The following is a 14091-nucleotide window of genomic DNA, read 5'->3' as shown; positions in this document are numbered from 1 at the left end:
CGAAATTCAATCGATTTTCTGCTTACAAAGCTCTGCTTCTGATGAAGGCTCTCTCTCCCTGTCCACAAAAAAGGGTGCCTCGCTCTAGACTACACAAAGGAATACCCTGTACTCTGGAGTCCTTGATTTTGAGAAGATACTCTGCCACTACAGTGAAACACCCCAAACATTGAACTTCAAAAAAGCCGTAATCTAGCAATAATAGCAATAATTCAGCCCCTTGCAGGTCTGATGGTACATACCTTGGAGAGGCTGTAAATAACAGCACTTTGTGAGCATAAAATGGTCTTCCCTCCACCAGAAAGGTAACGTCAGACATGTCTTTGTTGTTAAGAAAATGAGGATCTAGAACAGGAAGGGGAAAGGGTGGTTTTAGTGGGAAGAGGGTGAAGGTGCAGATGGCAGCAGGCAGGGAGACCTGGCGGTCCATTACTCATTGGTGAGATGGGGACCAAACAGGACGGGACACATCAGGGGACTCACAAATCTCCCCCACACAGCTCGGCACAGGAAATGCTCACCGCTCACACATGGTTAAAGTCACTCTTCTCCATGCTTGGAGGTGTTAAAAGTGACCCTGCTACAGTGTACAGAGATGCTAATCCCCCTCGCTCCTGCTTCTCAGGGCTCAGTCCTGTCCCCCACCTGATGGATGTTGTTTAGAAGAGCTGTCCCCTCGCCACTGTGTTCCAGGTGATTTGAAATTCAAGTCCTTCTTTTTCAGAGTCAGTGACAAAGGAGCCATCATCTCTCATGATCACAAAGGTGACTGAACCAATGTGTATGTACTGAGTCTCATCCCACGCCATGCCAGGCCCCGTGCAAGCTGGTAGGGGCCACATGATCCCCAGTGGAAAATGAGGCACTCAGAGGTTACAGTGACTTGTCCAGGCCAGGGTTTGAACTTGGGCATTCAGAGTCAAGGGCTGTCTCATCAAACATGAGGACCCTCCCATTTGCCTGTCATTTTAGCCACGTGGGTGCCAACTTCTGTGTTGTTAGGGTATCTGCCACCCCCACCCCCAGGTCCTGGTCAGTCCCCACCCAGCATGAACCTTGGCTGGGACCTTGGATTTAATCAATTATTATTGGATGCCCTTGCTTTTTTGCATTGTGAGCTCTGAGTCTCTCAGGTCTACTTTCTTTTCTCTTACTGCTAACCTTGGAATTATAAGGCTTGGCCTGTGATTTTCATTGCTGGTGAAAGAAATGGGAGCAAATTCAGACAAAAGCATCCCCTTCTCTCTGTGGCTACAGGAAGCAGTGTTTATGCTATGCCATTGATGCAGTCCTTGAAAATGTTCACTCTAACGAGGTGTCTAAGGCACCCAGACATCTGACTTTGCTGCCACTTTGGGAGGGCGACCCTCCGTCTCTAACATCTGTTCATTCACTTGGTCTTTGCAATTTGTTGCCCTGAACTATTTTAATCAACACCTGTTTCCTTCCTTCTTTCTTTCTTTCTTTCCTTCCTTCCTCCCTCCCTCCTTCCTTCCCTCCCTCCCTTCCTTCCATCCTTCCGTCCTTCCTTCCTTCCTTTTCTTTCCTCTCTCTTTCTTTCTGTACTGGGGTTTGAACTCAGAGCTATGCACTTGCTAGGCAGGTGCTCTACACCAGCCATTTTTCCTCTGATTATTTTGGAGGAAGGGTCTCACTTTTTGCCCAGGCTGTCTTTGACTTTGGTCATCCTATTGTATGCTTCCCATAGTAGCTGGGATGACAGGAGAGTATCATCACACTCAGTTTTTTTCCATTGAGATGGGGTCTTGTGTACTTTTTTTGCCCGAGCTGGCCTGGAACCATCATCCTCCCAATCTCAGCCTCCCAAGTGGCTGGGATGACAGGTGCATGCCACTGTGCCTAGCTATTGGTTGAGATGAGATCTTGTGAATTTTTTGCTGGGGCTAGTTTCAAACTGCAATCCTGCTGATCCTCAGCCTCCCAAGTAGCTAGGATTACAGGCACGAGCCACCAGCACCGAACTCAACTTGCTTTTTGCAAGGCAGAAATACTTGTGACTTTGTTATCTCTGTTTTCTCATGTGCATACTCATAAAGGTAACATAACCTTTGACTCAGCTGCCAAGTTTATCATTTTGGCAGAAAATTGCATCACATTTAAATGCACACGTTATTCACGACAGGACTGCAAATACCTCGAGCTCGGCCTTTTCATGAATCGAAGCGTAGCTCATCCCTTGCAAATGAGTGGTTTTGCTGCAAGATAGGGTGTGATGGTGGTTCCATTTCTCAAATATTCCCTAACCTTTAAGGGAAAGGAAATGGGAAGCAGGAGACCTCCTGACCTTTATAGGAAAAGGAATCCTTCACTGTTAATATTTTATAACTCCCTAGGCAGCAAGGGACAGGCTGTGGCAACAGCAGCCTCAGGTTTCCAGCCTCAAAGCATGGGACATTTCTCTGCCTTTTCCCGACACTGCAGCCTCTCCAGGAGCCTGTGGCTGAGGCTGGCGCCTGAAGGACAGGCGTTTCTGTCAAGTCTCCGGAGCTAGCCCTGCAGAATGAGGAATCAGGCCTTGGAGGGACCTGGCTTCAGTACCAGCTCCAGCCTGCGCTGATGCTTCAGCCATTACCTGGGGTACAGTGCTTGCCTCCTGGGATGTGGAGTTACCTGAGATCGGGGAAGTCAAGTGCGGGTCTGGTGAGGGCTCAGTGCGGTGTCCAAGGAGCACAGGAAGTGATTGTTGTTACTCTCATGGCTTCCTGAGCTAAGTTATGTCCTCCCTCTTGTTTTTATGGATGTGTGTGTGTGTGATCACCTCTTTTCTTAGTTCTTTAGAAAGACTTCTATTAGAGGGACACAGATGACACGTCACTGTCCTCTGCTCCTTCACTCTCAGAGGGGAGAGTTTGCAGGAAGACCTGCAATGTGCTTTTATCAGAATTTGGTGCATGGGATATGGATGGACCAGGGGGCCTGAGTAGTACCCACTGCCTGTGACCAAGGGAGAAAGTCCCCTTGGTTCAGCTGCAGGGCACTGGCCAGTCTCCCTGTCCACATTCCGAAGGCATGTTCTCCAAAGAGACTTACCACCTAATAAGAGGGCTCTTCTGCTCTCCGCCAGTCTGGCTTGCCTATCTCTTTTGCCCACCGCCCCCTACATCACCAGCAGCAGCTGGCAGGCCCTGGGGAGCCACTCACCCAAGCGCGAGGTCTGCTTCCTCTTGATCTCGGTCAGCTTGGGGATGGGGTAGGGCCCGTAGCAGTGCGTGAAGATCACACACAGCTGCTGGCTGATCACTTCGTTCTGTGGAGGAAAAAGAAGCGCTGGAGTGTTGGGGACTGGGGGTGGCCTCAGCCAAGCTGTCACCATTGGAGTGTGTCCCTCCCCCAGGCAGGAGGAACCCACACATTTACTGCAGGTCCCCCTGGAGGGTTCACATCCTATTTGTCCTGGCCAGCCCTGGATGTACCTGTACTGTGCGTCCACTGTCTTTCTGGTAGACTGGCTGCTGAACGCTTGAGATATTCATAAGGAAAATTTTCTGTCTCGCCCTAACCATCTACTGACCATCAGAAAGCAGGTTTTTGCAACTCACGGAACAGAATCCTAAATCCACCTTTATCAATCATCTCCAATTCTGGAAGCCACTAATTGTTCTGCAAAGAGCAGCAGGAAGCCTTTGGGCTCCAGGATTGAACTCCACTCACAAGACAAATGTGGGTGAGTGAGCTTTCTTATGAATTGGATTCTGGGTCTGGGGGTAATCAGTTGAATCACTTCTCACTCTCCCCTACAAAAAAACAGGTGTGGGAGACAGTTCTGTGATCCTTACCCTCAAGACAGAGGGAGTTCCATTTTGAGGCCACTTCTGTTCATTTCCCTCCTGCAGGTGTGCAGAAGGCAAGACATGGTACAAACTCACAGCTCTCTGCTGCTTTTTATTGGGCAGAGAGAGTAGAAATGAAGGTGCAGCAGGGGGTTAGAAAAATGTATATAACTGCTGTAGCTCAGGTAAGTGGGTCCCCCAAGGGTCCAGATGCTGAAGGCTTGGTACCTAGCTTATGGTCCTGTTGGGAGGTGGTGGGACCTTTATGAACTGGGACCTAGTGGGAGGTCTTAGGTCAATCATCAAGGGTAAGCCTTAAGGGGGATTATGGGATCTTGGACTCTCCTGCTCTCTTTCTGCCTCCCAGCTGTCATGAAGCAGGCAGTTTCTCTGTTACCTGCTCCTACCATCAAGTGCTGCCTCACCACAGAACCTAAAACAATGGGATCAATTGACCACAGACTGAAACCTCCAAACCAGGGAACCAAAATACACCTTTACTCTTTTAAGTTGATTATCTTGGGTATTTTGCTACAGCAATAGAAAGCTAATGCAATCATCTGTTAAGTAAGAAAAGCAGGATACAACACAGTTTGTACCATGTCTTTTTGGAAATAAAACCCTAAAAAGGTCTCAGAATGGAGCAGTTACCTTTGGGTGAGATTATGAGTTTTTTCATTATATTTTCTACAACAAATGAGTATTGCTTTTGTGATAAAAATACAAACTATTATTTTGGTTTTTAAAAGGTGGGTTTGGGGCCATCTTTGGTCAGAGATTCAAGTTATTTTAAAACTTAATTTGTTGTGCTTCATGATAGAAGGAGGCAGCTCAGTATGTGAAAACAAAATCCAAGCCCTCTAATTAAAGTGGATCAATTGAAGAAGGCACAATGTCATCTCAGACACCTGGATTCCCAGGGGTGTCATTAGAGTGGATGGAAAAAGGGACTGTACTTCTTACTTTCACAAAACGGTTCTACATATCACAAAATGGTCCCTTAGCATTCATTCAGTGATAGGCAGCCTCATGGCTGAGAATGCAGCAGTTCTCAAAGTGTGGTCCCCTGACTAGCAGCATTAGTGGCACCTGGAGCTTATTAGGAATGTAAGCCCTCAGGTCTCACCCCTGCCCTTCTGACTCAGAAACCCCAGGGCTATGTGTTCACACATCTTCTGGTGCTATTGATGGTTCCTTAAGTCTGAGAATCACAGGTTTTACATACTGCGATTCCCTCTGGGGTTTCATCTGGGTTTTGGGCTAAAGCCACGTCACTTACAGTGTGCTCATAGGGCAGCTGCAGCATTGCTTGGGAGCCCATGAGAAGGGCACACTGTAATTCCAGGCCTGCTGGAGCAGCACCCACATTTTAACATGCTCTGCAGGCTGCTCCCATGCACAGTCCTGTGTGGGAGGCAGGGGATGGCCCCAAGAGGACTGCATGTCCCTGGGATTACCATACAAGTTCCTACTTGCAGGGGTGATGAAAACTACTGTCCAGTCTATTTGGGCTGCTATAACAAAATGGCATAAACCAGACACTAAAGGCAACGGAAATTTATATCTCATTCTTCGGGGGGCTGGGAAGTCCACGATCAAGGCACTGGCAGATTTGCTGTGTGGTGAGGCCCTGCTTCCTCACAGACAGCAATTTCTAGCTCTGTCCTCACAAGGTGGAAGGGGCCAGCTCGCTCTCTGTGGCCTCTCTCATAAGGGCACTAATCTTATCCTCACTGCCTGCCATGCTTCCGAACATCATCATCTTGGGGCTTAGGAATTCAATGGATGAAGTGGGGCAGGGGGAGGCATGGACATCCGGACCACAGCAGTTACAAATTCAACTGTAATTTAATTAAAATTGGGAAGTTATTCCAATGGGCTCACATGCGCCCTTACAAATCAAGGTGGAAGAGGACTCAGAAAAGATGGGGGGAAGAGGAAGCCAGATTGAGGAGTACTTGCTGCTCTATTGTGGGCTGGAAGGTGGAAGTGCCACCTTGAGTGGCATCTTGAGTACATGTGCAGGGAGCACATTCAGGGCACAGGGGACCCCAGCCAACAGCCAGCAGGGACATGGACTTCAGTCCCACAACCATAAGGAACCGAATAAGCTTGGAAGCAGTTCTTCCCCAAAGCCTCCAGAAAGGAACACAGTCCTGGGACACCTTGATTTTGTCACCTTAAGTACAGAATGCACCTGAGCCACTCTGTACTGGACTTCTGACCCACAGAAACCATGAGATTAACATACGGGTGTCTTCCACGTGATGATCTGTTGCTACAGCAATGGGAAATGGATACAACTTGTCTCAAGTTACATCAGGTGGACCATATTTCATCACCTCTGTGACCCAGAGCGCCACATGCACACTGTAGACACTCAGTAAGCATCACCAATTATGAAGAAGGTGAGGCCTGTCGTCTGCAGACATGCTGTGCACACTGTCTTGAAGGTCCCTGGGCTTTCTCACCTGCATAAGGGTTGTCTTATGAGTCTCACTGGTGATTCAGCTCCTGCCTCATCAACTCTTTTGTTTCTTTGAGACAGGGTCTGCCTGTGTAGTTCAAGCTGGCCTTAAACTTTTGATCTTCCTACCCCTACATCCTGAGTCCTGGGATTACAGGAGTCTACCACCACCCCAGCCTGCCTCGTCAACTCTGAGGTAAGCAAAGAAAATTCATTTCCTGGACTCTGGTGGCCTTGAGAAAGCCTGGGCAGCAGTAAAACCTGCTGTGAGGCTTTTGAGGCTTTTTTTTTTTCCTGGTTGCTTGATCCAACCCAATAGGTATTTATTAAGCATCAACAGTGTCTTGCACCATGGAAGAAGTGGTACTAGGGTCACAAAAACAGGCAGTGCAAGATCCCACCTCTCCCAAACTCCTAGCTTGACTTTTCTTTCAGAATTCAGTATGTGTTACATCACCTGAGACAGTAAATTTAAGGGCTAGCCATATTTATCCCAAATGGACAATCCTCAAATATTTAAAAATTCCCAGGGGAGATGGAACTCCCCACCACTGAAATGAGGGCTACGCGTGTGCTGGCTTCACTCTTAGAGGACATGTGGAATGGGGGGAGAGCAAGTTTACAGCAGAGAAACTTGACAACTACTGCCCTATCCACATAACCAAGTCAACATCAATGACTCCCACCGACGGAATGTGCATCTGACCAACGTGATGAGAAAGGCACTTTTTCTCTGCTTCCAAATATCCCTAATCCCAGTTGAGTCATGAGAAAAATTTTAGATGTCTCCCACTAGAGGGGCAGCCTACAAAGTGCTTGACCTGTACTCCTCAGAACTGTCAAGCTCATCAAAAACAAGGGCAGTCAAAAGGAGCCCAAGGAGATGCGACAGCTAACTGTAATGTGCAAATTCTCAGGGTTGAATCTAATCTTTATTTTTTAGGGTTCTAAAATGTCATAAAGGCTGGGAGACAGAGATCAGGAGGATCATGGTTCAAAGCCAGCTGGGCAAATAGTTTGTGAGACCCTATCTGAGAAATACCCAATACAAAATAGGACTAGCAGAGAGGCTCAAGTGGTAAAGCCCCTGCCTAGCAAGTGTGAGGCTCTGAGTTCAAACCCCAGTACTGCCCCCCAAAATTGTCATAAAGTTAGTGGAAACTTTTAAGAAGAGGAAGAAAAACCTCATTTCATTAGACATAAACATGCATTTTAAGGCTCATTTCAAACAGAGAAACATGAAAATGTGAAAAAAGATGTGTCTTGGAATCAAGAGAATATGAAATGACTGACTCTTTGGGGACCCGGACAATAAGTTTTGTGCCACAATCCACATGGACAGTGATTCATCCCTATAGATGGGCCTCCCTTGAGGGCACAGCACCCTACAGCTGGAAAAGGCACAGCAGGAGGCTCCCTGCCCCCATGGGCCACATGAGCCCCTGCAGCCAGTGTCACACATTGACTGACTGTGATCAGTACCTTCTGCTCACAAGGCAGTGTGAAGAGGGCTTTCTATTTAGGGAGTAGTGTTTTCCTTCCTAGATACACTTAAGGGAAGGTAAGTTGATCTCACGCATTGAATTCATTTATTTATTTGGGGATTGAACTCAGGACCTAGCAACCTCAGGTTGCTAGGCAGGGGCTCTACCACTTGAGCCATTCCACCAGCCCTTTTTACTTTAGTTTATTTTTCATATAGAGTCTTGCTAAATGTGATCCTCCTATCTCTGCCTCCTGACTAGCTGGCAAGTTGATCTAATTTAAAAGATCAGCCGGGCGCTGGTGGCTCACATCTGTAATCCTAGCTACTCAGGAGGCAGAGATCAGGAGGATTGTGGTTCGAAGTTGGCCCCGGGCAAATAGTTCCGTGAGATCCTATCTTGAAAAAGAAACCATCACAAAAAAGGGATGGTGGAGTGGCTCAAGGTGTAGGCCCTGAGTTCAAACCCCAGTACCATAAAAAAAAAAAAAAGATCAACTATAAATTGTATAGATGATATTTTCACCTACTTGTTTTTTTTGGGGGGGGAGGATGAAATCTAGGGCCTCGCACATGCTAACATGCACTCTTTACCACTGAGCGACACCCCCAGCCCACTGCTTTCAGTAAGTAGTACAGCTTCCAGAGCTGAGAAAAATTCTAACAGTGGCGTGCACATAAATTGGGAAGATCATGAATCTAGATGATTCTCAAGGTCCTTTCCAATGTAGGCTCCACAGGCCCATGACTTCAGACTTGGGGTGACCCTCCCATCGAAAGATGGCTCCATGGCTGCACACCAATGTCTGCGTTTGTCATGAAAGAGGATGAAGCTGTCATCCCACAGCAAACCCCCCAAAGGGAGCAGAGGGACAGGGAGGTGTACGTGTTAAGAGCATGAGTTCTGGGGCCAGGCTGCCTGGGTCAGGCAGGATCCTGGCTCTGCTCAGAGTCCCTCGCTGAGCCTCCTGCTTGTCATCTTTAAAATGGGGGCAATAATGCACCCACCTCCCTCCAAGCAGTGCCTCGGATGGCACATGGCACACAGTAAGTGTTCAGAAATGGTGGTTATTATCATTAAATCCACGTCCAAACCGTAAGTACCTGGAGCACCACGTAACTTCCCAAGATTATATCCTGAGACAGAGAAGGGAGAGACTAGGAGGACAGTAAAGGGCTGAATGAGGGGTGAGAGTGAGGAAAGGAAACAGGGAGGTGAAAAAGTGTTTGATGAATGAATGCAAGAAACAGTAAGGGTTGCTAAACATAAACTTGTTCTGTGTCAGTGTTTTCCCTGAGGCTGACAAATTAGGAAGTTTTAGCAACCTGTGTCCACACTGAATCTCATTTTCAAAGGTTTTGAATTCACACTGTGATTCTTAGATGATCTGAGAGCAGTGCTGTGTGGAACGGTATTTTGCTTTGAATCTGACATGTCCCCCACAGGCTCCTGTGTTGAATGTTTGGTCCCCAGCTGTGGCACGATTTTGGGAGGTGGTAGAAACCATAGGAGGTGGAGCCTACAGAGGAAATAGGTCACTGGGGGCATGCCTTTGAAGATTACACCAGGTCCCTGATGCCTTCCTCTTATCTTCCCGTCTTCCATGAGGTGGGCTGCTTTGCAGTACACATAGCCCCCGCCATGATGTTCAGCCTCACACAGGCCCAGAAACAACAAGTCTGGTCCTCAGTGTGAGGATGCTGAGGTGATTCTGTTGTTAAGAGGGATGAACTCTGTTCTCGTGGAACTGGATGGGTTATCATGAGTGGGTTGTTATAAAGAAAGGTCGCCTGAGGCAATTCCTCTTTTCTGCGTGTGTCCACTTGCCTTCCCACTTTCTGCCATGAGTTTAAGTAGCATGAAGTCTTTGCTGGTCCTATGCCCTCAGATTTCCTGCCCTTCAGACCATGATTCAAAATAAACCTTTCCCCTTTATAAATTACCTCCATTTCAGATACTCTGTTATAGCAACAGAAAACGGACTAATACATAAATCCAACTAAGAACCCTGGATATCACATAAAAAGGAAACCTACAACGAATCTGGGAGGTGGACAGAAGAAGGGACACCAGCTAGGGATCTCGGGACTGGAGGGGCTATGCACTGGTGGCTTCCTTTTGCTGCACACATCCCATTCCTGATGCCAAAGAAGCAGCAATCAGAAATGCCTCAACCCACACCTGCTCTTTATCTGGTGGGCCAGGAAAGGGCAGCCTAGCAGAGGGGAAACTTCTAGACAATAGCTGCTCTACTCCAGTCAACATGACAGGAGAAACAGTGGCCCCATCTACCTGCAGAGCTCAGATTTCCATCCCCATCAGGCTACAAAAAGGCATCCCCAGGCTTCCACTGAAGAGGTGTCAGGGAAAGTCAAGTAGGGAACCGGGACTTCATCCCCATAGGCTAGTAATGATCCGTCCCAGATGTGAATGGAGACCAAAGGGAGCTTCCATTCCTGCCCAGCAGTAATGAGACAACCTCCACTCCCAGCTGGGGTGGGCCATCATGCTTGCTCTACCCACCAATGAGGAGCCCCTCCCACTGGTGTCGACAGAGGCTGAGTGTGGAATCTGGACTTCCGCCTCCACCTGACAATAACAAGGTGGTAGCCACCCTTCCCCTGCCAGGGAAGTGTCAAAGAAGTCAGAGAAAGCAGAAAGTCTATAGAAGATCCAGCGTCTCAGAAAATTCCCTGTTTCCACTGAAATCCGCTCAAAATACCAAGGACCAGGAAGACCTCAAAGTCAATGAATAAAGACAATTGATAAATGCCAGCACCAAGATTGCAGAGGATGAATGACAAGTTACGGAACAGGAGAAAGTACATGCAAGCCATGTAATTGGCAAAGGACTAGTACCTATAATACACAAAGAGCACTCAAAATTCAGCAGCAAAAAAAGCAAGCAATTCAACTGAAATGCAGGCAAAACCACAAAGAGATGTCAGTGGAGAGAAGGCACAGATGAGGAAACAGTGTGTGCCTGGGGAACGCTTGCTGTCACACTGCAGCTGTGGGGAACCCATTGCCTCTGTTGTGTATGCGATGTAGCTTCCCGCCTTCGGGATGCTAGCAGTGTCTCATCTCTGGCTCCCCCTCCCTGGGTGTCCAGTACAGCTGTGGAGGCGCTGGCTCTGGTCCACATCTGCTGGCCCAGGTCCTTCCTTCTTCCTGTCTCCCCAGCTGTTGCTGTCAGAGCTGTTGGGGACACCCACCTCCTCCCACCACGTGACCTGCCCTACTCTTGCTGTCAGAGACTGGAGTACTGTGGAGTGTCACCTCATGCCCTTGGCGCTCCAAAGCCCTGGGGACCAGGGGAGGTTCAGGTGGCCTTGGCTTCCATGACGGCAACTCCAGTTACACTCTGAGCAATCCAGGCAGGGGCTGATCTGGACACCTGAGCATTGCTCTGGAATTACCTTTGCGGAGAAAGACCAGGCTGATTTTCAAAGGAGTCACTGGAAGCAATGGAGCTCCGCCCACTCGAGAGCGGAAGGAACCTGCACCGCCCACTCTGTGCGCTCTTACACTTGTGCGTTCTAAGAAATAGTCCCTTTGTGCCCATCAAAGAAGCCAGGGCAATGAAGACAAAATGAAGCCTGCCGTTAGAAGCCAGGAAAGCAGTGGTCCTTGGGGGTGGGGAGGAGGGTGACCAATGGGGACACAGGCACTGCAGGTGCCACACATGCTGTGTTTCTTGGACAGGTGCTGATCACAGTCTGTTCTTGTTAGAATTTGTTAGGCTCTGTAGTTACGATCTGGGAACTTGTCTGTGTGTCTGTCATACTTCTGAGTAAAGTTAAAAACCCATCAGTTAGGTTTTGTGAATACACACAGTAAATTCTGAAACTCCTGCTGCAGCCTGAAGAAAAGTTAACAGAGAAGCCAAAAACAACAGAACACAGATCCACTGATACTGTTCTCTCAGATGGGTTCTTGGGGAATGTCAGGTGAAAGCTGTTCTATTCATTTATTTATTTTGAAGTTGGAGGCAGGGAAGGAGACGCTTGGTTTTGAAATGCTCCCAGTAGGCTTCAATTTTCGTGGACTCACTGATGCTCATTATTCTAAGGCTGACACACCTGCTCCTATTTGGGGGCCTCGCTGGCCTGGACACCAAGCACAAATCCAGCCTGCAGGGGGTTCAGGGACCCTGGGCTAAGGATGGTGCAAATGAGAACACCCAGTGAGACTCGCTTTGGACTGGAGACCAGGTGCTCCGACAGCTACAAAGCAGACAGGCTGCGTTGCTACTTCCTGCTGTCTGCAGAAGGCAGCTTGGTGTCCCCTCTGTACCCACTGTGGCAGCATGTCAGCCCTGCCCAGGAGAGGCCATCTGATTCACAGGCCAGTTTTTCTTGAGACTTTACAGGGTCCATTGTGGATCCCAGAGCTCCAAAAGCCTGTTCTGGGGCAAAGAGGTAAAGGGGCTGCTCTGCAGCCCAGCTGCTGGAGCTCAGTCTCAGCTCTGTGACGTGGGGCAAGTATTCACCCTCTCTGTGCCACAGTTTCACTGTCTGTGAAATGGGAATGAGAATAGGATCACCTTCAAAACTTGTTTGTGAGGACTGAGTTTATCCTTCTAATGTGTTTAGGTTAGTGCCTTGCATGTAGTTAAATACAAAAAATATGTATTTTAGCCTTAAAAAAAACTCCTCCTTTGTGTCTTGAGATGGTTCATTATAAAAGGGTTCTGAGGCCAAATGAGTTTGGGAAGTGCTCAATTCCCTTTGTGAGTGAGGGCGTGCAAGGCTCTGCAGAGGGAAATGTTTGGAATGACATTCTGAGGAGAGATGGCCTGTCTTCAGCTTGGGATTCATACCTGGCTGGTGCCTGAGTCGCCCTGCAGTGTTAAATGTCCACTGTCTTCTCTGCTGAGGTCAGACATTTACTAATAGAGAATATTTACTTTGTGTTGGGATGATTCAAATAGTATTAGAGTATTGACTCACTTTCTACTCATTACCACCCAAAGAGGTTCATAGTATTGTAGCCATGTCTGTCTGTCTGTCTACCTATCTTACATAATTATTTTCAGATGGGGACACTGAGGCAGAGAGCAGCTAATTAGCTTGACTAGGGCTACAAAGTTAGTAAGTGGCAGAGCCAGGATTTGAACCCCTGCAGTTTGGCTCCAGAGTCCATGTGCTCAACCATTGTGTTGCACTGGCCCTGGGGCCTGCTGAGCAGCCCTTGGGGTGTTTGTTTGATGACTTATAGCTCATACACCCGCCTCAGAGCCTCGTGGGCAGGCTGGGCCTCTCTGGTATTCTGATCACCACAATGCTGGGCATCTGCCACAGCCTCTCCTTGCCTTTGGTTATTGACTGAATGACTGGTGGGGGATGAGGGCACTGAGGCTGCCCACCCTCGATGTACCCCAGCAACACAAAGAATGGGGCTACAGAGCCTCTGACAGAGAGTGTCTTTATGGGATTGCCAAACGAACGAGCCCAGAGAGATTTTTAAGAATGAATCTCAGAATAGTCCATGGGCCAGACTGATGTTTGGAGAGGGATACAGCAACACTATATTTCCTTGATGCTAGATGTGTGTGTGTGGGTGTCAGTGGAGGTGAACCCTGAGGAGTCAGAGCTGGGTTCCTCTGACCCTCTTCACCTGAAAAGATTTCTCCCAGGGCCTGGCTTTCCAGAAACCATAACAGAGTCTGCATTCTACTTATTCAGCGAGCTGTACTCATTTCCCTCTTTCTGCTTGATTCCTTGTCCCTCTGGTCCTGGTCAGGGTCAGCACCTTAGGAAGCCCACCTTCCTCTCCCTTTCTTGAATCTCATGCCTGTCCCACCCTGTACCCAGCTACCCTAAACCACCTCACATGCTGGGCACACAAACTGGTATCCAGCTTTAGTGCAAGTTCCTTGAGTTAGGAGATATTTGATTTGCCAATGTGCCCACGTGCCTTGGGATGTAACTGGTGCTCAGCAAAACAGCTGCCCCCAAAAGATGATTGCAGAAGAAGCTGTAGCCAGCTGGGGTGCATTTGCCACCTGTGACTGATGTAGCAGTGATCCTACCTGAAGGGCAGTGTCAGACTAAGGGACCATTCTGATCTGTGAACCTCCAGATCAGAACGCCAGCCTCAACCCCCTCATACCTTGCTTGCTTTCAAAATCTCAAACATGAGGGGCAGGCCCTGGGTGATGAGTTCCTCTGTGTACTCCTCCTCCTGGATGGTCTTGAACTCCTTGAGCAGGCACTGGATGAGAGGCCTACGGTGCTGCTGGAAGGCAATCCGCAGCGACTCCAGCCATGTGTGCAGAGTCCACGGGACACCTGGAAGGGAAGAGGCACGAGGGAAGGTGGGAGAGGAGGGGAGGAGAAGGCAGGGA

The 14091-nt window shown here is 48.5% G+C and overlaps 1 protein-coding gene and 1 long non-coding RNA gene across 7 annotated transcripts in view; one reads left to right on the top strand and one right to left on the bottom strand.

Moving 5' to 3' along the window:
* LOC141425829 (uncharacterized) overlaps window positions 1-12381 on the top strand; it is a 43858-nt gene extending 31477 nt beyond the window's left edge. For both annotated transcript variants that reach the window (XR_012450980.1, XR_012450979.1), the window contains one exon: window positions 9697-12381. This is a non-coding gene — a long non-coding RNA (uncharacterized lncRNA). The remainder of the gene's footprint in view (window positions 1-9696) is intronic.
* Abtb3 (ankyrin repeat and BTB domain containing 3) overlaps window positions 1-14091 on the bottom strand; it is a 262741-nt gene that overhangs the window by 14213 nt on the left and 234437 nt on the right. For all 5 annotated transcript variants that reach the window (XM_020183367.2, XM_020183366.2, XM_074084305.1 and 2 more), the window contains 3 exons: window positions 13857-14035; window positions 3163-3268; window positions 243-345 (listed from right to left, as the gene is read on the bottom strand). In XM_020183367.2, coding sequence (XP_020038956.1) covers window positions 243-345; window positions 3163-3268; window positions 13857-14035 — 388 coding nt within the window. The remainder of the gene's footprint in view (window positions 1-242; window positions 346-3162; window positions 3269-13856; window positions 14036-14091) is intronic.

This window comes from Castor canadensis, chromosome 8 (assembly GCF_047511655.1).
Source record: "Castor canadensis chromosome 8, mCasCan1.hap1v2, whole genome shotgun sequence".
Classification (NCBI taxonomy): Eukaryota; Metazoa; Chordata; class Mammalia; order Rodentia; family Castoridae; genus Castor; species Castor canadensis.
This window is presented reverse-complemented; position numbering and strand designations above follow the sequence as displayed.